Source organism: Lutra lutra, chromosome 11 (assembly GCF_902655055.1).
Source record: "Lutra lutra chromosome 11, mLutLut1.2, whole genome shotgun sequence".
NCBI classification, from domain to species: domain Eukaryota; kingdom Metazoa; phylum Chordata; class Mammalia; order Carnivora; family Mustelidae; genus Lutra; species Lutra lutra.
This window is the reverse complement of record NC_062288.1, coordinates 24,763,466-24,789,467: the sequence shown is the minus strand read 5'-3', so window position 1 is coordinate 24,789,467 and position 26,002 is coordinate 24,763,466. Positions and strand designations below refer to the sequence as shown.

The 26,002-nt window shown below is 36.6% G+C and overlaps 1 protein-coding gene across 3 annotated transcripts in view; it reads right to left on the bottom strand.

Moving 5' to 3' along the window:
• GNAI1 (G protein subunit alpha i1) overlaps positions 1–26,002 on the bottom strand; it is an 83,493-nt gene that overhangs the window by 27,324 nt on the left and 30,167 nt on the right. For all 3 annotated transcript variants that reach the window (XM_047696139.1, XM_047696138.1, XM_047696140.1), the window contains 2 exons: positions 2,024–2,066; positions 1,767–1,908 (listed from right to left, as the gene is read on the bottom strand). In XM_047696139.1, the coding sequence (XP_047552095.1) occupies positions 1,767–1,908; positions 2,024–2,066 (185 nt within the window). The remainder of the gene's footprint in view (positions 1–1,766; positions 1,909–2,023; positions 2,067–26,002) is intronic.

The window sequence follows — 26,002 nt, the reverse complement described above, 5'->3', positions numbered from 1 at the left end:
GATTTCAAAGCATCAGAAAACCAGTAAAAAATAAATATTTTTTTGAAGTCTGTGGCGACAGAGCAGTTATTCCCAGTCAATTCTGTCCTTCAGTCCTTGAGAGAAAAACAGGAAATAAAGAGACTCCACAAAATACTGCTTGCACTGGCCCTTCAATTGCCTCAGAAAATGGGAGGCTACAAAACCGAACTAATAATCACATATAACATCTAAATGTAGAATGCCATCTATGTTTTGGGATGGACGATTTAAATCACCATAACTGGAACTGGCGTGAAGTACAATCTATATCCATTTCTTCTTCAAGGTGGTAGTCTGCTGTAAGATTAAGAGCTCAAAAAGCATTTGCTGAATGAATAAATGATAAATGAATCGATCAAAGATAAAAAAAGATTCTATGAACAGTAGATTAGGCAGAAATGTCTGAATATGATCAAATCTTCTTCCAGAAAAGATTATAAGGTAATGAATTATTATTCAAAATAATCTTGAAATCTGCCTGAACATTTTAATTCATTATGCTAAGTTTTTAAATTTTTGTTTAAAAGATAAAGCTTAGTAAATTAATATGGATCAATAACTGACAAAGAAATGTTAGAGTAACTTATATTAAAAAAAGGGTTATTTTAAATTTCCCCAATATATCTTTTCTCATAATGCTTTTATTTTTTTCCTATTAAGAACAAATTGAGTCTCAAAGTTAAAAAAAAAAATTTTTTTTCTACCAGACACTATGAAGACAAAAAGGAAAAGTTACAGTCTCAATACAGAAACTCCTCATAGTATTAGCAGGGAGACAGCAAGCACGCACACACATGCACACATACACATATATACTGAATACATAAAATACAAGGGACTATAAAAAACTGTAGTAGTAATAGTAATAAGACACCTACTCTGTACCCAAAAAAAATCAAAATTTAAGCTAGAATTTCAGTTAAAGGTTTGTGGAAGGGTTAAGTTTTATCAGTTATTAAAAATAAATCACTGAAGAAAAAAACCACACACAAATAATAAAACTTTAAATAAAGGAGATTAAGCAAACAACTGGGTGGGGTGAAATGAAGAAAAAAGTGTCGGAAGAACTAGGCCAGGGAAGCTGTGATCAAATGCAAAATGAGTTACTGGACCAAATGAGGAAGCGCCAGCCCGGTGCCCCGTTCCCACTAACCATATGGCAATCTTTCTGTCATGTCGGGTTCCAGTGTTTTTACTGATCAAATAAAGGGGTGGGACTAGCTTTTCTCCTAAGGTCCCCATCCCTTTAGCTCCAAAATCCTGATCCACATTTTCTAACAGCCAATATTTTCCTATTCAAAAGACAGGCAAGATTTTATACCATTTTCATTATAGGAGATTAGACTGCTTTTTAAGCTGGGCATAAATACAAATAATTAGATCATTTCAGCATTTCAGATTATGAAAACAAATTCTGAAGAGTCAGCATTAAACTCAGCAGTAACTACCAAGAATCACTATGGAGATACAGGAGTACCCAGTATCACACGTTACATAGAAAATACTGTCCAAATCATCTGATGGATAAGGAAACAATTCTAGGTATAAAGAGATTACACAATGCTATATATTCTTGGGTTATCACTTCTAAAGCTTCTGACTCCCTTCACTCACTACTATCATTTTGACTCCTTTTATAAAATGGTCTTGACACAGTAAATAAATCTGTGTTACGTAGTCTGGTATTATCATGTAAGTTATTCTTGCTACTCATCAGGCCTGTTATAATGAATTTAAAAACTCACCGCCCGAGCTGAGTCACCGAAGTCGATCTTCAACCTCCCCATGGCCCTGATGATGGCAATGATCGACTGGATGGTGTTGCTGTAGACCACTGCTTTGTACTGCTTACATTCCTCCTCCGAATAACCAGCTTCATGGATAATTCTAATGGGACAAAAGGAAAAAAAAAAAAAAAAAAAGGCAAAACAACACTTACTTCCTTTGATGGAAGGGTACAGTTAAACATAAAAAACAAATTTAATGTTTTCAATCTACTTACTTCATTTGCTTCACAATTGTACTTTTCCCAGATTCACCAGCACCTAAAAAAAGTAAAATAAAGGATTTTTAACTTCATCACTTACACATATCCAACCCCCTCAACACAGCACATTAATGAGTGTGTGCACGCGCGCGCGCGCACACACACACACACACACATCTTCTCTTACAGCTAAATTTTATTGTATATCAAAACAACCTTTTTTCAAAAGGATTTATTCTTTTGAGCGAGAAAGGGAAAGGGAGGGAGAGAGAGAGTGTGTGTGTCTGTCTGTAGGGAGGGGCAGAAGGACAATCCCCGCTGAGTGAAGAGCCTAATACGGGGCTCGATCCCACAATCCATGAGATCATGACCTGAGCAAAACCAAGAGCCAGATGCCCAACCGACTAAGCCACCCAGGAGTCCCTATATCAAAACAATCTTTAACATATAACATATAGAAAAACTGTCAAAAAGGGTCCCACCAGTTTATTACTTCACAATACTTCAACTTAACTGAAAAAAAAAAAAAATGCTTTTATTGTTGTGTGCATTCTCTAAACCATTAAAAAATTCAATCTTCTATAACTTAAAGTACTATAAATTAGTTTTATTCAAAATTTTGCTCTGTCTTGAAAGATGTTCTGTTTGGTCAGTTATCCTAATTTTAACCTTTGCTTCTTCCTAAGAATGAAGTGGAGGGCAGTGGTGCCAAGAAGCCATATAACGAATAATTGAAAAATATTATGCTGCAAGAGCTGTGTCTCATGCAATATATGTCCAACCAGCATCATTAAACCTCTAACAAACAGCCAACATAACTGGCTAGCATGGGGGATGCAACGGGATGTAGGACAGAAATGTCTCCCCCATGTTCTTCTAGCCTCCCTATCATGCAAGTCATAAACCACTTTCAAAACACTCCTTCCCTTTCTACATATGCAAGGTCTCTTCACAGTCTGGGTCCCTAGAATTATGCCATCATAACATAAAAATATTACCAATCAAATGGCCCTTTGTAAAGGGAGAGCCCTCCTATCCTTCACATTTAACAGTAACTGGTCTTCACGTATCACATTATATCAATTACTTGTCAGGCTCCTTCTGAGAGCCAGATGCTGCAGAGAACATCTGAGCACAGGACACAAAACAAAGAAAATATGACAAGTCCATCACTTCCCTTCGTGTTGTCTTTGGCCAGGGCTACTTATCACAGAGGTATTTATCACGGTTTCAGAGACATAGCCAGGATTTGTATTATCGGGCCCCATATCCCCATTTTCCCGGGGCCCTTCCTCCAGTGCTGTGTGATCCAGCAGGACCGAATACCTTATAGTTCCAAGAACACCTACTGTGATCACACCACAAACCTTCAAACATTGTTTCCCCTGCCAAAATTTAATTTGCTCTGCTGCTTCTTGCCACCCGGCTTATCCTCCATCAACCATGAATTTACCCCTTCATCAACCACCTTTTCCTGACCCACTCCCCCAGGATCCCTGCCACCCCTCACTCTGCACATGTTTCTTGAATTCTGCAATATTTCTTGAATTCTTAGCAGCTAACTTGTGCTAGACACAAAATCAACCAGAAATGTACCTAAATTTATTTAAGCTACTTGTGCCTGTTACAATCAGAGAGCAAACTTCTGGGCTTCGTTCCCTTCACCCCATCCCCTCTAGCTACACACACACACACACACACACACACACACACACACACACACAATCCCAAATCATCAGAGGTATGTGAGAACAGATCATAGTTAAATGGCCTATTTGAAAATCTGGGGCGGGTAAAGCTGCTTAAATTTTACTTGTGATTTGATATCCAAGAAATTTTCCCAAGATACCAGCACATTAAGTAGAAAAGCAGGAGCTGAATAAACAATGAGGGCATTCTTCATTTACAGACAGCCTTTGAATGTTTCAGGGCATCTGCCAATAAAAACAATTCCAAGATAAACAACCCATTATTTATTAATCAACAATAGTGTACTTGGCTCTGTGAAAAGCACCACTGTAGCCATTGTGACTCACACATTTATTTCTCTCATGCAAGAGAGATCCACCCAACTAACATGCCCTAGGTAGTTTGCAGCAGGGGCTATCTTGACAAGGCCCTCTTGGTTTCTACGGAAATGCAAACTGAGTCAGCAGCAGCCATGCTGTAATGATGAGACCTTCTAAATCCCTGTAACCATACACAGAAGTGGGGATTCCATTGGTATAGTGAGCTCTGATGAAAAGCCACCCAAGGATCGTTCTCTCAGTGAAACAGGTCAACAACTGAAAGGCCCAGAAAGGCTCACATGATATAAGCCAGTTAGGTCTGAGAGCCAAATGGGGTAAAATCAGAAATAGTGAAAAAAAGGAAAAAAACAAAAAAAAAAAAACACAAAAAAACTACCAGTTTAACTATGTATATACAGACAAGAATTTTAATAAGAAAAAAAAATTTCCTGACATTATCTTTAGGTTCTAGTACACTTCACATCTCTTAAAATAATTGATAGCAGGGACACTTAGCTTCCTTTGCAATGATCATCTTAAGTCAATGGCTTGTGATGCAAAATATCCTCAAATCTCTTTAACATTAAAGATTGAGAATGGGAGTATTATTAATTGGATTTTTACCTAATTTATTTGCTAGTCACAAGGTGCTCTTTGAGGAACAGATATCCTAGAGGCAGAAATGCTGAAGAGTTTCAAAGCTTAGCAATTTTATGTAATTAGTTTTCAATTCTCACTTCCATGCAGAGACTCCTAATAGGAAAATCAGAAATGCTACATGATCAGGGTTCCAATATACTAAATACTGGTATTCTTTCCACACAGCATACAGGAAAGAGTTAAAGGTCATTCTCAAAAATCTCAGTATAATCACGTTTGAGACACTGACAGGAAGCAGTATTATTTGGAAAAAAAAAAAAGAAGAAGAAGAAGAAGAAGAAATCTCAGACCTAGTGGACAGGCAGGGGAAAGGAAAAAAGTGAATTTTACTAGTAATACTCAATTAGACAGCTAGTGTCTTCCCCTTAAATCCAGAAGTGGCATTAAAAAGGCTTGGAAGCACCCTTCTCTCAAGGAGAAACAAGGAATATAGAACATGTATGAAAAGAGCAAAGTGTGTGGCCACTGTGGTCACAACACCAGGCTGGTCAAGATGACTAAATCATCTACAAAGTAACTGTCAACAAGCTGGTCACTGTCAAATGAGACAGACTTCAGAGTACTAGGAAGGGAGATTTTACTCCCAAAGGGCAAGAATGTGTACAATATAGTCATGGTAGACTAGTAAGCTAATGCGCTATAAAGTCACTATAAGGTCAAAGGTGGGATCACCAAAAAGGCCCCTTGGCCTCTCTCTTTTTAAAAATTTATTTATTTCAGGGGCACCTGGGTGGCTCAGTGGGTTAAAGCCTCTGCCTTCAGCTCAGGTCATGATCCCAGGGTCCTGGGATCGAGCCCCGTATCAGGCTCTCTGCTCAGTGGGGAGCCTGCTTCCACCTCTCTCTCTCTCTGCCTGCCTCTCCACCTACTTGTGATCTCTCTCTCTCTGTCAAATAAATAAAAATATTAAAAAAAAATTAAAAAAAAATTTATTTATTTCAGAGAGAGACAGAGAGAGAGCAAGCATAAGCAGGAGGGGCAGAGAGTGAGGGAGAATCTCCAGCAGACTCTGTGCTCAGCGTGCAGCCCAACACAGGGCTTGATTTCATGACCATGAGATCATGACCTCAGGTGAAACCAAGAGTGGGACACCCAACTGACTGCACCATTCAGGCACCACCCCCTGCCACCACTCCTTCAGATCTCTCTGTAAGGAGGAAGTGGCTAATAGAAAACTGCTTCTCTGAGGGCAAAGAGTAAGCTCAGCAGGAGTATGAAGCAGAGTTCAGCCTCTGATGGTAACGCACAGACAGATGGTGGAAAGTCAGAGAGCATCACCATGGTAACACCAAGAGGAAACTCCTGGCGGTTGAAGGTCAACAAAGAGATTCAGGAAAGGGAAACACATCAAGCAAGGACAAGTAGGGGGAAGGAACCAAAACACAAACAGTATCTAAGTAAAGGAAACTTGGTTAGATAGATTTTAATTCTAGACTAGAATTATATAATTTGCCATTTAAAAAATAATAATCAAATAGTGTCTGCCCCTGATTTTGTTAAGGAGCAGTATAGGAAATCTAAACTTTTAACTGCAAACAGTTTAAAAGCAAAGTACCTCTGACTTCAGAAAACAAATACCGCGCCCCCGCAAGAAGGTTCTTCATCCAATTCTCCTGGCTTCAGGATTTAAGCTGCCCAATATCAGAGGCTATTCAGCTATTAAGATGGCAATTTCATTATCTTATTCTGAATTCCTGGGCTACCAACTCTACTTTTAAGGAATCCTAAATGTTATGTGGAATTTAACAACTTCAAATTTTTATAGTGAATAAAGCTACAGTATAATTTAATTCAAACTGGAATAAAACCAAATTACATGTAAAGTCACTTTTGTTTATCACACTGCAGCCACACAATCAACAAGATTAAGGTCCTTATATTTACGACAGAAGCAATAAAGAAGGTGTGAGGGCAAATATAAATTAAAAATATGAGGCTTAATTAAACCTGTTGAAAGTAAGGGGAAAGATAACCCTCCCCTCCTTGTCCTTAGAACATTTACTTGAGAAAAATTATAATTGTAAATACTTTTCCTCTCTTTCAAATGTGTGTGTGCACATATTTTAGAAAACAAATAGGCTTTTTTTTTTTTGGTCAGCTTTATAACCCAAAACATCCTTCTCAAGAGATTGGGAGCCACTTCTTTGAAATGTGAACATCAAAGAAGAGAGCACCCCTATCTCCCAGTTTCTGTAGAAGGGTAGGGGTCTAACTTGGATGGGTGCCTTGCTCCAAGATGCAAAACTACCTCCTGTCATAAAGATAAGAGATATGTTTCTCCTCCAGATAAGGCCAATTAGCTAACACCAATGATCTACCCAATGAACTGTGTGCATAAGGTGTCAAGCCTCTTAAGCACTAGTTAGGTCTAACTTGAAAACAGGTATGTAGTACGTTGTATCCATTTGGCTATATAAAGGGAGGAGATTCCTTTCTGTCTTGGCAAGATCTTAGTGCACTGCCTCTAATATACACCACACTGGTTCAATGCTTATTCAAAAACAAGTGTTTTTTTTGTTTGTTTTTTCTTTTTCCTCTGATACGTTTACAAGGAGGATTTCTAGGTAGCCTAAAAATCCTTTTTACTTACCTATAAAAAGCCTCTAAACTTATTTAAGTAAATATATACATATTTATGGGACATATCTGGTATTCCAGGATATAATGATAACTGGATAATGACTATAAACACCAAAATTTAGACTCTCCAAATGGCCAACTTTCTCATTGTTAACTCTCAATAAAACTAATTCCTAAGGCTTTCATGCTTGAAATAGGTTCCATACTATGACACTGAGCAAGAATGGCTCAATCATAGGACCCTGGGCTGGGATCATGACCTGAGCCGAAGGTAGTCACATAACCAACTGAGCCACCCAGGAACCCCAAGAAGGGTCACATTTTTTTCTTGATTAGTGATCAGAGTAACTGTAGTCAGTTAATTGTTGACTACCTACAAAAAACATTAACTGTATCTTCCTCCTCCCTTCAAATGTGAGATAAGTAATGTCTTACATTTCTGCAAACAGCTTATTAAAAGGAAGCTGGCTTCTCTATTCTAATATATACTTCTGCATTTAATATGGTGCAATTACTTATTACTTTGGTTGACGTATATAAAGAAAATCTGTTTTCACATAATTGTGTAGTTAGAAAAGGAAAGAGCAATTTCATAGCATGTATAGATAACTGTGGGTAGTCTTCTTCGATTCTATATCAAAATTTGAAAAGGGTAGCTTGAAGACTGGTTAATAATGCATTTCTATGAACTGTTCATACTTCTGAGAGTTTAAAGTTCATATGTCTCCCTTGTACTTGGATGGGCATTTTACCCATGTCTGATTTGGAAATTAGTTCGCTGAGCTCTGCAGAACTCAATATTGATGTATTTTCAATACAAAATGGTAATGACATAGTAAGAAGAATATATATTACCTACAGTATATGTATTTATTTAATTACCTTTTTAATATTACCTGTAATTTCATCACTAAAGAGTCTAGGTCTTGGGAAGATATCAGGCTCTCAGTGCCAGGGATACATTTTTTTAATTTCAAAAAAATTTTTTTGCTCAAAATCTCTAATTTTATTATTGGCAACTAACACTGTTAGCTGTTTTCTTTGAAGTGACTAACTCTGCCAAATCCCAAAGTAGGACTAACCATAATTCCTTTCAAGTCTAAGTGGTATTCCAAGAAAAGAGCAACTAGTTCAAATCACAACTCAAGCAACCACACAACTGTTTTTCCTCAAGATAAGCAACATGCTTTGGAACATGGCAAAGTCCTTTGGGCACACCTCCTGTTTGGTTACACTGTGTATTACACGTACATTACCTAATGGTCATGATTTCATAAAAATACTGATTTTTACAACTTCAGCATTTTTTATCACAAGTGCATAGTAGTGAAGACTACAAAGACTACTGGTACAATTTAGGTCCACTGACTTGACTTGGTAGTTTAACCGATTAGTATTTTGGAACTATCATAACAAAGAACAACACAATTACAAAGGCAAGCAACATCTTAGTATTATTATGAAAATGGTCTCAGAGACCCCAGGGTCCATGGATCACTCCTAGAATCGCTGATTTAAAGTCTGAACTATAAGCTATGAAGAAAGTAAGCCCTGTTTTGCTTTTAAGATTTTATTTGTTTATTTGAGACAGTGAGCCTGAGCAGTAAGGGGACAGCGGAGGGAGGGGAAGATGTGGAGGGAGCGGCAGAGGAAGGGGCAGAGGGAGAGGGAGAAACTGACTCCCGCTGAGCAGGGAGCCCCTCCCAACCCAGGCTCCCCAGACAAAGTCAGATGCTTAACTAACTGAGCCATCCAGGCACCCCCAGTGATTTTTTTTTTTACAATATCCCCAAAGCTTTCTCCTATACTTAGCACATGGCAGGAATACAATAAACACATTTTCTGGCAGGCAGGAAGGAAATACACCATGAAGAAAGTATGAAAAAACGTAGCAATATGTCCATGAACTACGAAAAGGGAGAATTCTGGACTGGAAAGAAAAAAAAAAAAAGTGTGGTGGGAGCTTGTGATTGCCCATTAAAACAGGTTCTCTTCTATTGTAATAGGAGTACTGGCTGAGAACATGACAGCTAAAGACTGTATTTTCAATCCTTACTTGCTGCTAGGTTAACATCACCACATCTCCCATCAGAGCATATGATGTGTATAAAAGGAAAATGCAGCCTCGGCATCTCTCTCCTGATCCTTTGTATGAGCCAGAAATTAGATATGCCTGTGGTCTTGTTCTAACTATATGGATTAAGACAATGCCCAGGGGCATAAGACAATACTGGGGTAACAAGAAGGAAGAAACCTGGGTCCCTGAATGCCTATACAAAGAGAGCACCTCAACACTACTTAACCTCAGATTTGTTACCTGGAAGGAATAAGCATCCATCTTCATTAGGCCATGGTCAGATTAGGTTTCTTTGGTACAGAGTTTGACTTTATACTGACATAAATTTTTTTTAATTTGTTCAGGTTTAAATATATAAGCAAATATGTAAACATATATATATAAACCAAACAAAGAAGTCCCCAAACCTACAAACTTTTTTTTTTAAATCACCATAAATGAAGTGGAAAGGCAAAGTACAGAATAGGGAAAAATATCAGTGATTAAAGAGTATCAAAACATAGATTTAATGCATAATGAATTAAAATTGACAAAAAAAGAACAATTTATAGAGGAAAACCAAACATACCTTTTTAAGCTATATGTAAATATATATTCATGCAAAAAATATATTTATTAGCACCACGCTCTAACCAACTGAGCTAACCGGCCAGCTAGTGCAAAAAGAACATTTAAAGAGGTATAGCATTAAATATTTGTATCTTAAGCAATTTTATACTTTAAATATTTCTGTAATTTCCAAATTTTTATGTTGTATATAACACTGACTTAAAATTGTGCAATTTATTTAGAAAAACTTGGTCATATCTCTCTCATGATCAAATCTGAATAAAATTATCTTTTTGAATCTCATTTGTTTCAAACCCACATTCCCTTATCATCACTCATGCATATAAATCTCACAATCTAATCACAGCAAATTACTTTTACTAACAAAACTTTCATGACCATCCCTATCTTCCCCTACTTTATCCTAACTAGAGCCCCTTACCAACATGGAGACTAAAAATGACCACACCATGTTTAGGGAGGGGAGTATCTGAGGCTGAGCCTTCCCGACCAAGGTACTTCCAATTTTCAGGGAGTGTGGGAACTAAGACGACAGACACTGGGTCTACCACATGGCCCATATGGCAGGCGGGATAACCACAACCCTAGAGAGACTTAGGTGACAGATTATCAGGCCACACTTAGAGGCAGCTCAAGCAGGAAGGCTCTCTGCAAGCCATGATTAGTAGCACAAGACACTTCAACTGTGATGCCAGGACCACCTAGGTAAGAGCCACTGTGTTCAAGACCAGAAGAGGCAGAGCATAGCACATCTAAGACTTTGGCCCTGCTACAATGAGTTGGAGTAAGTCACTCTGCCCTTCTTCCCACTCACACACTGACCCCCCATACCAATTAGGGATAACAGCCAGGAGTGGAGGATGGCAAATGATAAAACACTTTCATCTGAAAACTACATAAATGGGCTGTTTACTCAACCATAAAAAAGAAAGAAATTTTGCCATTTGCAACATAGATGGACCTAGAGGATGTTATGCTAAGTGAAATAAGTCAGAGAGCAAAACGCTAATACAATATGATTTCACTTATATGAGAAATCAGAAAAACAAAAATAAAAACAAAACCAACCAACCAAACAAACAAACAAAAAAAAACAAATAGACTTACGAATACAGAGAACAAACTGGTGGTTGCAGGGTCGGGGGGAAGGCATGGGTGAAATAGGTAAAGGGCATTAAGAAATACAAACTTCTAGTTATAAAATGAGTAAGTCATGGAAATGAACAATACAGCATAAGGAATATAGTCAACAATACTGTAACAATACTGTATGATGACCACACTTATTGTGGTGACGGTCCAGTAACGTATAGAATTGTCAAATCTAGGTTGTAAATCTGAAACTAATGTAACATTATATGTTAATAATAATTCAATTAAAAAATAAATGGGCTGTTTAAATAATCCGACTGGACTAAGGCTTAAGCAACATTGAACATTTTGTAATTTTCTCTACTAATCAGTAGGTAGGAGTTCAGCAGGAGGTGAGTTGATTTTAGGCTAAATTAAAACAAAAATGGTGTACATTAACTCCTGTACCCTCACTATTAATACGTAAGTAATGGTTTCTAATCATATTCAGAAGGAGACATGGATATTACACTTTCTCCGGTATCCACCCCAAATTTTACCTACTATCCACAGCCTGCTCTGAAGAATTATCAAAGGGACTTGGATGACCATGTATTACACACCTGATGTGAACTAAGGTCATTCTCTCACCACTTTAAACACTTCCCTCAAGTAATCGGATGCATATACTACCATTCTATTTTTCTATTTTCACCAACTCAGATTAAACCATTTCTATGTGACACCATGCTTTTGGTGGAATGGAATAGAACAGAAAAACCTAGAAATAAACCTATAATTATATGATCAATTAACCTTTCACAAAGGACAAAGGACCACACAATGGGAAAAAGACATTCCCTTCATCAAATGGTATTGAGAAACTGGACAGGTAAATGCCAAAGAATGAAACTAGACAACTTCTTTCACCAAACACAAAAATAAACTCAATATGGTTTGAAGACCTAAGTGTGAGATGTGAAAACATAAAAATCCTTGAAGAGAGCACAAGCAGTATTCTCTGACCATAGACCGTAGCAAACATTTTTCTAGATAGGTCTCCCGAGGCAAGGGAAATAAAAGCAAAAATAACCTACTGGGACTACATTAAAATAAAAAGTTTCTGCACAGTGAAGAAAACCATCAACACAACTAAAAAGCAACCTACTGAATGGGAGACGATATCTGCAAATGACATATCCAATAGAGGGTTAGTATCCAAAAAATACAAAGAATTGATACAACTCAATATCCAAAAAAACATGTAATCCAATTTAAAAAGGGCAGAAGATGTGGACAGACATTTCTCCCAAGGAGACCTACAGATGGCCAACAGACAAATGAAAAGATGCTCAACATCACTCATCATCAGGGAAATGCAAATCAACACTACAATGAGATATCATCTCACACCTGTCAGAATGGATAAAATCAAAAACACAAGAAACAACAAGTGCTGGTGAGGATGTGAAGAACAAAGAAGCTTCGTGCCTTACTGGTGGGAATGTAAACCCGTGCAGCCACTGTGGAAGAGTGTGCAGGACCCCCCCCCCCCGCAAAAGTTTTAAAAATAAAACTACCCTATGATCCATTAATCACACTACTAGGTATTTACACTCCCCACCCCCCACCAAAAAAACCCTAATTCAAAGCCTCTATGCTTCTTGAAGCATTATTTACAATAGTTAAACTATGGACACAGCCTAAGCGTCCATCAACAGATGAATGCAGAAGAGGTGGTATGTTGGAATGGAATGGAATATTATTTAGCTATAGAAAAGAATAAAATCTTGCTATTTGCAACATCATGGATAGACCTAGAGAGTATAATGCTAAGCAAAATAAGTCAGAGAAAGACAAATAATTTGACTTCACTTATCTCTGGGACTGAACTGAAACAGCCACACACACACACACACACACACACACACCCCCTCCAAGAAATAAATCTTAAACCACAGAGAACAAACTGATGATTACAATAGGGAGGTGGGTGCTTGGGGTTTAGAGTTTTCCAAAATATTTTGGTTCAGGCAAAGGAAGTGATCTAAATAAGAGAAAGAATGGCACCTCTCTTTCACATAGCAGTCCAAGCATAAGCAGTTCAGAGGTCACAGTCAGCGTGATAATGTTAGGAGTCCAAGTGCCTTTTCGCCTTACTACTCTGCCATCTTCACAACTTCACAGGCTTCCAACTCAGTGTAGTTGTCTGTCTGTGATCCCACCTGTACACAAACCTTGCAGGCAGTGGGAGGGAGAACAAGCAAGGGAAGTGGAGGAAATACTCTTTCCTTTTAAGTGTGTTAACTCAAAAAATGTAACCATCATTTCCACTCACATCCCCAGGAGCAGAACCTAGCCTCCTGGCCTCACTTGGCTCCTTGCTGTGTGGCTATATTCTAGAAAATAAATACTGAGGGACAGTGGATACTGGGGATAACCAGAAGTCTGGGCTGTACGCTTTAAGTCTATTCTTTTCTTCCCTTTGTGATCTGTTTATCTTTTAAGAAATTTTTTAAAATTGGGGTGCCTGGGTGGCTCAGTGGGTTAAGCCGCTGCCTTCGGCTCAGGTCATGATCTCAGGGTCCTGGGATCGAGTCCCGCATCGGGCTCTCTGCTCAGCTGGGAGCCTGCTTCCTCCTCTCTCTCTGCCTGCCTCTCTGCCTGCTTGTGATCTCTCTCTGTCAAATAAATAAATAAAATCTTTAAAAAAAAAAAAAGAAATTTTTTAAAATTAAATATTATGCCAATCAACATATACAAAATAAAACATTTCAGGATTTTTGTTGTTGTTGTTGTTTTGGTTTTCTTCTAAAAACTGAATTGGATGTCTTGGAAAGACCCAATAAAGCAAGCTCTAATCAAGGCTACTGAATCAAGTAACCCATGAGTTACTGTTAAATGGAAGGGAAAATATTTTTAAATCTAGTAGGATTCTTCATTCAGATTCCTTTGCAGGTATCTTGAAATTCTGACTTAAAAGAAATAGAAAGCAGAAATAAGAGGTCTATTTCGTATGTGTAAAAAGACAATTCTGAACTGTAATGAGTGAGGCATACTAAAAAAAAAAAGGGCATAATCTTTCAGTTTTTCACTACTAAGTATGATGTTAACTGTGGATTTTTCATTCAATCCTACATCAAAAGATTGCTAAATAAAAGTACACTACTTATTTTTAAAAGAAAATATTCAAGGTATGTTTGCATTGTTTTAGGATTTTCCCTTAGGTAGTTTTTAGGGTTTTTTTTTAAAGATTTTATTTGCCTGAGAGCGCACGAGAGAGTACACGTGAAAGAGAGTATGCCGAGGTGGGGTAGAGGGAGAGGAGGGAGAAGCAGATTCCCCTATAAGGAGGGAGCTTACTTGAGGGGGAGGGAGGGGCGGTGCTGGATCCCAGGGTCAGATGCTTAACTGACTGAGCCACCCAGGCATCCCAAGACAGTTTTTGACAAATACAAGTCCCATCAGTACAGAGGACACTTCCTCCTGCATATCAACATATTCAAAACTTAATTACCCAATCTCCCAATTTTTATACTCTTTCCAAAACTGCTTTTCTCAAATATTTAAATTTGTATCAACTCTTCAATGCAAATTTCTTGGCACAGCATCCCAAAGATCCTTGGATTTGAACCCAAGGCCTTGTAGTCTCACCTCTTTCCCATGCCTGCAACCATTTTCCAGCTGTGTCAATGTTCAAAAGAGTCTATCTAATCCATACAACCAGAATTCTAGCAACTTGGTGTCAACAACTATGTTAGGCAATCAAGTCAAAGTTAAGACAAGCGCTCTGATTCTAGGAAGGTGTAAAGGAAATGAACAATCACGGGGTTTTTTCTTTCATACGTGAAGTACCCCTTATATGGTATAGGCTCAGTGCTGGACATAGAGGACAGAGTGAGTGGAAATAAGAGTTGTGGTCCCAGGTCTCATGAGCGGGGAGAAACAGGCTGCAGGAAACACTACAGACTGTGTGGTAAGGAACGGCTACTCAGAGGAAGTGATTAATACATGCAGTTGACTTAAAATATCAACACCTGCTACAAATGTAGCTTAACAAATTAATGTATCCAGTAATTCCCTGGAAGAACTAAATTAATAAAAAGAAAATGACAGTAAAAAGTTACAGAAAAGTTAATACAAATAAAACATGTACAAGCACATATGATTCCAAAATATAAGAATTATACCCTACATTTTTCCACTGCTCCACTAATATCTGAAATACTTTTTTAAAAACACTATTCTAGAAAGGATTTTGATAAATGGGAGTATGTCCAGAGAGGTATACAGGTCTATGAACTGCTTCATTCAGACAAAGGCTGAAGAAGTTAACAGAAGAAAAACATCAGGGAAAACAGGCTGTCTGATAAATAGCTGAAGAGCTCTCATGTGGAAACAGAAGTTACTATGCGACACTCCAGAAGGCTGAATTAAGATCAATAACTGAAATTACACAGAAGCAAATTTGCTCAGTAAAAGTAATGATCTATTAATAATCTGATGCCAGATCTATTAAACAATATCATCTGTCAATGGGACTGTTATTCTCCCCAGTTCTCTACTGTAGAAGGTATATATATATATAAAATATATAACATATATATATAGTTTTGTTAGATGTCACTTTACATCACATACAAATTAAAAAGAAATGGGGCAACTACACATTGCCCATAGTTAACAATACTGTATTGTCCACTTAATTATTTTGTTAAGAGAATTGATCTCATGTTAGGTATTCCTATCACAATAAAAAGACAACAGGGGGAGGGAGAGAGGTAATGGGCCACAACAGAACTCTGGATTACACTGCTGGAAATGATTAAAATTATTTGTACCATCCTGACTCATGCAGTTGTGTTAACATGTAGATTTCATATAAACAACAATAATAAATTGTTTTTATTCTGGCTCTCTGGCTGTACCCAGTTTCTGTACAGGGTCAAAGTTCCACGGAGATCAATAAAAGACAAGGCCTCATTGCTTTTTCTCATCAGCCGTCTCTACTGAATGAGGGCGAGTCTAACAATGATAAATAACCGAGCAGCTTTAACTAAATCCCTGCACTCCTTCACGCACACGGACACACAGAGATCTCAAGTTTATAAAAAAGAAAATAGGCAAAAGTCCCTGAATAAATATAAAAAAAAAAATAATGTTTTACAAGGAAATAGGGAATTAGTTTTTATTCAAAAATGAGGATAAATAAAGCACCAAATCACTGGCTAGAACATGATAAAATAGCTTCACAAGCACTGGCACTCTAATCAGAAGGTCTAAAAAAGCAAAAAGGCTTCACACCATGAGCTACTCAGAAATTTAATCTGATGAAGTATAAGAGAAAGAATATTTGAACCTAACTTGAGAATACTTTAGGTTCTAGTTGAACAAGTTGCTCTAGGACTATAGAACCATAATCAGTAAACTTCTTAAATGTCTAGATTTTCTTTTTTCAAGCTGTTTTTACTAAAGCTATATTACACTTGGTATATGAGGCACTCATATCAAAGACATATCTGATAAAGGACTAGTAACCAAAATCTATAAAGAACTTATCAAACTCAGCACCCCAAAAAATAATGCTTTGAAGAAATGGACAGAAGACACGAACAGACATTTCTCCAAAGAAGACATCCAGATGGCCAAAAGACACATGAAAAGTTGCTCAACATCACAGGGAAATACAAATCAAAACCACAGTGAGATACCACCTCACACCTTACACTGTTGGTGGGAATGCAAACTGGTGGACTCTGGAAAACAGTATGAAGGTTCCTTAGAAAGTTAAAAATAGAACCACCCGGTGACCCAGCAATTGCACCGCTAGGTAATTATCCAAAAATGTATAAAAATACTGGGGTGCCTGGGTGGCTCAGTGGGTTAAGCCACTGCCTTCAGCTTTGGTCATGATCTCAGGGTCCTGGGATCAAGCCCCGCATCGGGCTCTCTGCTCAGCGGGGAGCCTGCTTCTCCCCCTCTTTGCCTACTTGTGATCTTTGTCAAATGAATAAATAAAATCTTAAAAAAAAAAATTTTTTTTAAAGTATAAAAATACTGATGTGAAGGGGCACATGCACCCCAATGCTTATAGCAGCATTATCAACAACAGCCGAAGAATGGAAAGAACCCAAATGCCCACTGGCTAATGAATGGATATAGAATATGTGGTGTGCATATGTATATACATACACAATGGACTAGTAGTCAGTCATCAAACAGAATGGAATCTTGCCATTTGCAATGGTGTAGATGGAACTAGAGTATATTATGCCAAGTGAAAAAAGTCAGAGAAAGACAAATACCATGTGATTTCACTCATGTGGAATTTAAGAAACAAAACAGATGAACAAAGAAGATGGGAAGGAAAAATAATAAGATAAACACAGAGGGGGAAACCTTAAGAGACTCTTGACTACAGAGAACAAACTCAAGGTTGCTGGAGGGGAGGTGGGTAGGAAGATGGGTTACACTGGTGACAGACATTAAAGAGGGAACTTGTTGTAATGAGCACTGGGTGTTCTCTGTAAGTGATGAATCACTAAATTCTATTCCTGAAACTAATACTATACTATATGATAGCTAACTTGAATTTAAATAAAATCTTGGAAGAAAAAAAAGATGCAATGTGTATCTCTGAATTAATGAGATATGATGTGTTCCCTTGTTTCATCCTCACCAATGGATCTAAATACTAGGTTAGGGCTTCTACTAGGGATTTATTATACTTTAAGTTTGAAGAGTTAATAAACATGAAAAGATACTCAGCATCAATAGTCATCTGGGAAATGCATATCCAAACTACAATAAGATGCTACTTCTCACCCACCAAAGTAGCTAAATCAGAGAGAGTAACAAATATTGGGGAGGGCATAGAGAAACTGGAACCCTCATACACTAGTGGCAGGGATATACAATGGGGCAGCCACTTCGGAAAATACTCTGACAGTTCTTCAAAATGTTAGAGAGTTATCATTTGATCCAACATTTCCACTCCTAAATACATACCCAAGAGAAATGAAACATAAGCCCAGGTAAAAATCTGTACTTGAATGTTCATGTTACCATTATTCCTTAATAGCCTAAAGACAGAAACAACCTAACTATCCATCAACTGATGAGTAGATAAACAGAATGTGGCATATCCATATATGCAAACAATAGATATTACTCTGCCATAAAAAGACATACTGATAGATGCTACAACATGAATCAACCTTATAAACACTATTCTGAGTCAAAGGGGTCAAACGCAGGCCACATATTATATGATTCCATTTATATGAAATGTTTGGAAATGTCAAACTTAGAGACAAAAGGAGATTAATGGTTGCTTAGGATTGAGGTGGGGTTTAGGGGAAATGGAAGGTTACTAATAGAGGATATGGGATTTCTTCTAGGTAACAAGGTTCTAAAATTGGTGATGGTAATGCCTATACTACGCTGTGAATTTACTAAAAATCACGGACTCATACAACACTTTAAATGGGCAAACTGTGTGGTTCATATCTCAGTGAAGATGTTTTTAAAAGTTAAAGAAGGGGGCGCCTGGGTGGCTCAGTGGGTTAAAGCCTCTGCCTTCGGCTCAGGTCATGATCCCAGGGTCCTGGGATCGAGCCCCACATCGGGCTCTCTGCTCAGTGGGGAGCCTGCTTCCCTTCCTCTATCTCTGCCTGCCTCTCTGCCTACTTATGATCTCTGTCAAATAAATAAATAAAATCTTTAAAAAAATAAATAAATAAAAAATAAAAGTTAAAGAAGTTTGGTGAAAATAATAATAGATAATTTAAGAATATTTTAAAAACCTGATTACAGATATTCTATTTACTTCCTTCCCAGGAAATCATCCCAAAACTTTCAATAACACTTTGTTCCTTGCTCAGTAAAACCAAACCTTTTCTAAATGGAACATTCATACCACACCCCCCCCCCCACTTCCATTGTGTAGCATTTCTGACAGCACAATTTTCTGAAAGATTCGTGATTTTATCTAAAGTAGAAATCCAAAGATTTTATACCTAAGCATACAGGTGGTGTCTGGCATGAGAAAATGATGTATTTCTACTACTTCAATATGATTCTAGTACTAGCAAAATATTCCCTCAGGAGGAAATTTTAGCCTGTAGGTCTTTAGACTGCTCATTTCAAACACAGTCATTCTAAAGCTTTATTAAAGAGAGGCAGGAGCCTCTCTTATGAAGCAAGTGGCTAGAAAAAGTCACCCTAAGTGCCAAATGTATGACACTGAATCTTCCTAAAATCATCATCTCTCAATTCATAATTCTTGTTCCCTATTTTTTCCTTGCTCCCTATTTTAAATCCAAAAAATATATATAATATACTTTAAAAAATTCTGACAATAATGAAAATAAAAATAAATGGGGAAAGCAGCACAGAAAGAGGGTGATGAAAAAAATTATTATTTAAAATAGATGAGATGATGGGGTACCTGGGTGGCTCAGTCAGTTAAGCATCTGCCTTCAGCTCAGGTCAAGATCCCAGGGTCCTGGGATCAAGTCCCACCCGGGCTACCTGCTCAGTGGGGAGCCTGCTTCTTCCTCTCTCTCTCTTTGCCCCCCCTTTGCATGTGTCAAATAAATAAAATCTTTTAAAAAAAAAAAAAAACCAGATAAGATGAAACCAATAAACAGAATAAGGAGAGAACAGGTAACAATAAAGAAATAAAAAACAAAGCACAGGAAGAAATTACAAGCTCTGTAAATATAAAAAAAGGGTCTATCATTCAAAAAAAGGGATAAAATATTTTTAATCAAACCAGTAGGGTGACTTTTAAGACATGGTGTGGAAGTCTGAATATGCTTATATACTACTACTGAGAATTGTTACAGCCTTTCAGAAGGCAACAGACAATATATTTTTTAAAACCTTTAAATACTTTTAAATTTTCTAAATCCAAACACTATGATCCTTTCTAGATATCTGTCCTTAATACATGTATGCATTTTAACAATACAAAAAGAATATAGTTAACCTAAATGTCCAGGAAGAAGGAGTTTATTAAACAAGTTATGATAGTAGAACCATATGAATATATCTTTTTTTTCTCTTTTTTAAAGATTTTATTTATTTATTTGACAGAGAGAGAGAGATCACAGTGGGCAGAGAGGAAGGGGAATCAGGCTCCCTGTCTAGCAGAGAGCCCGATGCGGGGCTCAATCCCAGGACCCTGAGATCATGACCTGAGCCGAAGGCAGAGGCTTAACCCACTGAGCCACCCAGGCGCCCCTGGATATATTTTTATATAAGCATTAAAAATGTGAGAATTCTACATGAATCAACATAGAAAAAAGTATAGGATACCTAATGTGAAAAAAATGCAGGCTACAAAAGTGTGTGAACAGATCAAATATATATATGAGTATGTACATATCTAATTACATATCTAATCAATCAGTACCTGAAAGGATATACAGTAAATTGTTATCCTTTGAGGCTAAGATTATGTTTTTTATCTTCTGACTTCTTTTTGCAAATTAATTTTATAATAATCACATATCTTGTAATAAAAATAATAATCTTACAATGGAAAACATTATTGGAAATGAGGTCTGTGGGTATCTGGTGGCAGTAACAAAAGGTAAGAGATAAAAAATAGGATAGTTGAAGAGAATGTTGAAAAAGAGACAAAGCTAAAATAATTTCATAAACACACAAAAATGTGCACATCTTTAAGAATAAAAATGACCTCATAACAAATTAGAAAAATAAGCAGAATATTTTAAAAATAAAGTAGAAAAAAGTAACATGTGAAAAGGAGATTAAGACATTGAAATGGTAACATCATTAAGACTATAACAACAATTCTGAAAGTTGAAAGTTAAAAACCTAGTAAGTTAGATATCCACATGCAAAAAAACAAAGTTGGACCATAATTTTATACCATATGCTAAGGCCACCTCAAAACATTTCAAAAGCCTAAATGCAAGGGATAAAACTATCAAACTCTTAGAAGAAAACATGGGAAAATCTTCACGACTTAGTATTGGCAATGGTTTCTTTGATATGACATCAAAATGACAAGCAATGAAAGAAAAGAACAGTTAAATAGGATTTCACAAAAATTAAAAACTTGTGCATCAAAAATACTAAAAGGAAAATGAAAAGACAGCCCACAAAACGGAGAAAATGTTTTCAAATTATATACCTAACAAGGGATTAAGTATGCAGAATACCTATATATTATATATACATTCTACAACTATATAATATAATATATATAATATATATTAATATGCAGAATATTTATGTATTTTACATATATATATCTACTATATATATATCTATATATATGTATCATATATATCATATATCACATATCATATATATATATCATATATATCATATATCACATATCATATATATATATGTATCTCCATATATATATATATATATATCTCCTACAACTCAATAAAAAAGACAAAGAACCCAACTAAAAAAATGGACAAAGAACCTGATCAGACATTTATCCGAAGAAGATTCACTTCTTATAAGTGTAATAACTTATAACTGGCCAATAAGTTCGGCATCCTAATTATTAGGAAAGGCAAATCAAAACCACACTAAGATATATCTCACACTCATAAGGATGGCTACTGTTGTAAAAATGGAAAAGAGCAAATGTAGAGAAGGACGTGGAGAAAGCAGAACCCTTGTGCTCTGTTGGTGGGAATGTGAAACAGAACAGCCACTATGGAAAACAATCTGGCAGTTTAAAATAAGAAAAACAGAATTTTTTATTCTAAAAAATAAAATTACTATGTAATGTGATCTAGCAAATTCCACTTCTGGGTACATAATCACAAGAACTAAAAACAGTCTTAAAGAGATACCTATACCTGTACCACCCACATTCACAGCAGCATTAATCACCACACCCAAGAGGTGGAAAGAATTAAAATGTCCATCAATAAACAAATGGATAAACAAAATATGGTAAATACATGCAAGGCAATATTAGCCCTAAAAGGGAAGGAAATTCTGATACATGCAACATGGGTGAACTCCAAAGACATTATGCTAAGTGAAGTGAACCAGACACAAAAGGACAATTACTGAATGATTCCACTTACATGAAGGATACAAAACAGTCAAATTCATACAGACAGAAGGTAGAATGGTAGTTGCCCAGGGCTGGGGGGGAGGGGGATATGGGGGGAGTTATTGTTTAATAGGTACAGACCTTCAGTTTGGGCTGATGTAAAAGTTCCAAAGATGCACAGTGATGGTGCTTGAACAGCAGTGTGACTGTTCTTTTTTAAGGGGGAGAGGGGAAGGGACTGAGAGAGGGAAAGAGAGATATCTTAAACAGGCTCCATGCCGATCCTGACAGCGGGCTAGATCCATCTCACCACCCCGAGGATCATGACCTGAGCCAAAATCAAGTCAGGAGGCTTAGCCAACTGAGCCACCCAGCCACCCCAACCGTGTGACTATTCTTAGTGGCACTGAACTATTGCTTAAAAATGATTAGAATGGTGAATTTTATGTTATCTACATTTTTATCATAATAGAAAAAATTTTCAAGTGTATCTAGGGTTCTACATGTGGGCCTTTTATGCATGGGGGCTTGTTTCTAATAAATTTCACAGTAATCTTAAAATCTAGTCAATTAGTGAAAAGGGGCTAAGTAGATAATTAGAGATTTCTAGAGCACTGTCCCTATGCATAGACGTATGTTAAGCTTTTTGACCTAAGGTAGCTCCTAGGGCTCTAAGTTGCTACATGGTGTCCCAATGGAGTCAGCACAGGGCGGTGATTCTCAAAAAGGACAGTACCGCCCCACAGACAGCGTAATGGAAATTTATGAGAGCATTTTTGGTTTTAAGAGTGGCTGGGTGCAATATACAGAACAATCCTATCAATGAAACATTGCCCTCTATGCTGCACAATTTTCAAATGACCCTCTGGACTTCTCTGTCGGTAAAACAAACAAAAACACAGGGTTATAAATCCGAGTCTAGAACTTACTTTGCATATAAACAAAGATTATAAAGATAAATTTCTGCATGCCTTAAATATACACCAAATTTTTCCACGAATGCAACTAATTATCCTCATCACTTAGAAATTTCACTAGAGCTGAGCATCATTTCTGACAATGACATTCTCAGAGGCAGACCTAATGCAGTTTGTGCGTACAGCAAACTACGCATGATTCTACATATGGAAAAAGTATTTGAGTTTTATAATGACTTATAGTTGTAGCTGAGCATCCACACTGAAAAACGTATTATAGATTACTTTTTTTACTTCTCTAATACATTAGTTACATGTTATACTCAGGATATTACAGGTGACATTAAACTATTTGCTACAAAATGGATGTATATTGCAGATACTGTAATGTCTGTTTTCCACAGAATGTGAAGCAATGAAAGGAAGACCTTTTTTCTCTTCTATCTATCCATATGCAGGGCTCAGAATCAGGATGAGATCTAGAATGCCAAGAGGGCATTCTTATATTCACTCTAAGGCTGGACAAAAATTAAATCCAAGATTTGCTCCAACTCCATTAAGAGGTCTATGAAACTATCAACAGTTCTCAAGTGATTTGGGGTTATGAAACACTACCATTCATTAATCCACTCATTCCCACTGGTTAGCATTATTTTTATTAACATATAATGTATTATTTGTTTCAGAGGTACAGGTCTGTGATTCATCAGTCTTACACAATTCACAGCACTGACCATAGAACATACCAATTCCACCTACCTCATCAGTTCTCACACCCAACATAATGCTCCAAGTGACATACACCAATGGTGACAAACTTGTCATAAAATCTCTACAGAACACATCAACTTATAAACCTGAAGACTAAAGAGTGTCATGAAGACCCACTTGGGGGAACTATAGCAAATCACTAAAGAACCACAGGTATACATTTTTATAGAGCATTATGTGTACAAGATCCATATCCATCACTAACCAATGACATTAGGAATAATGGGGGAAATGAAACTGAATATAAATATGTATTTTTTTAAAGATTTTGTTTGTCAGAGAGAGATTGAGAAAGAATGCACAAGCAGGGAGAGCAGCAAGAAGAAGAGGGAGAAGCAGGCTCCCCACTGAGCAAGAAGCCTGATGTAGAACTTGACTCCAGGATCTGGGGATCATGACGTGAGCCAAAGGCAGAGCTTAAAAAACTGAACCACCCAGGTGGTCCCTGTAATATTTTTATAAATATGCATCATTATCAGAACTCCCATAGTTTGAAAGCACTAAAATTAAATTATAATATGTACAGTTAAAGAATATTAGAATGAAAACTCAATGAGTAATCATAATGTCAGTCTAGAATACTAAATTAAATCAATATGCAAATATTCACAATGGTATTATCTGTGAGACTCTACACTGCCAACAGATTGAAAGTCAAGCAAATGCAAAATGCATTTCTACTGCTAATCCTATGATTATTGATGTTTACAAGAACAACTTATCAATATACTCAGCACACACACACACAAAAATATGAACGGCACTTTTTTAGAAACAATTTGGAATTTCTGTTGTTCCCAAGAGCAGGTAAAGTTGGGTATTATCCAACTTCACTTTCTGAAAGACTACATTTCTGTGGTCACTCTCGTTATCACAATTACTAGTTTCTACCTATGTTTCCTACTTAAGTATGAGAGCTCCCCCATAGGAAAGACTAATTTTCTTCCTCTTAAGTGCTCAGTGTCTTGTATAATGCTTAGTAAATGGTGGTAAGCAAACCATATCTGTTTTTGTTAATGCATAAAAATGGCTACCTTTATAGTTCTTACTGTGTGACAAGCACTAATGCTAAGCATTTTGCATTCATTTTTATCATCAGTCTTACTAAGCACTGTGACATTCCTATGTTCTATCATAAATGGTAAAACTGAGGCTTAATAAAAATTAAATTGCCCAAGATTACCCTACTTGTAAACAGAGATCAGGAGCCAAAGATTTCATATTAATACACCTTCTCTGTCTTTAATTCTCAATGAAGTAAAATGTAATTAAAGTCAAATGAGGCAACACTGTCCTAATGGTGCAGTAATTATTACAAGAATATTTTACATAGTTACTTCAATATTTTGATTACATCTATGGCTTATTTCACTTCTAAGTAAAAAAAAAAAAAAAAAAAAAAAATTAAGGATAATATTCCCAAATAGCATCTGTTCTTTTGGGATAGATAATATGACATGCTTAAAGAATAATCTAGTTTTCTGAAAGTACTATAGTATTTCTTACTCCAGTTATAGAATAATTTAGCTAAAAGAACAAACTAGTAATGACATATTTGAAGGAGAAAATAAAAATAAATGAATGGCATATCCAATTTCACAAGAGACACAAAAAATACTCTTGTCAAATCTCTGAAGATAAATTGAAAAATAAAGTTGGTCACTAAACACAAGTACCTAGTGCCATTTAAATTAGTGAAATATTACGTGAGGTCTTTCTACTTGATATAAACATAGAGAGTTTTATTTTTATACTGAGAAGAGCACACTAAACTGCACCATCACTTTTCCATTAGCAGATACATGATGGAATGTTAACAGCACTTTAAATGACAGAGAAAGAATAAAAGTGACTCTAATGCAACAGATCTCTAGATGTGAAGTGAGATTGTGAAAAGACAAAATCACTGAGCAAGAAAGAACTTGCAAAGGTCATTGAGTATCTTTGTTAGCCTCTGGGAGCACAATAAGACTACACCATTCCTGAGAAATGAAAAAAATCTCTCATTTCTGGACACTATGGAGAAAAAAATCCACTTCCTCCAAAAAGTCACTCCAGAGATCAACAATGTTTAGAATCATAAAATTCCTAAGAATACTCAATATAAATCCCTGAACAGTCCAGCCTAAATCCATTTCCTTTTGTTTGGTCTTTGTGAAATGTGCACAACAGTTGACCATTACAATACAGCCTTACTTATAAACCCTTCAGCCTTCTCTTTTGGGGGGACAAATAGGTCAGCTTTATCTTCTTCTCATAAGCTTTATTTTCTAACTGCTT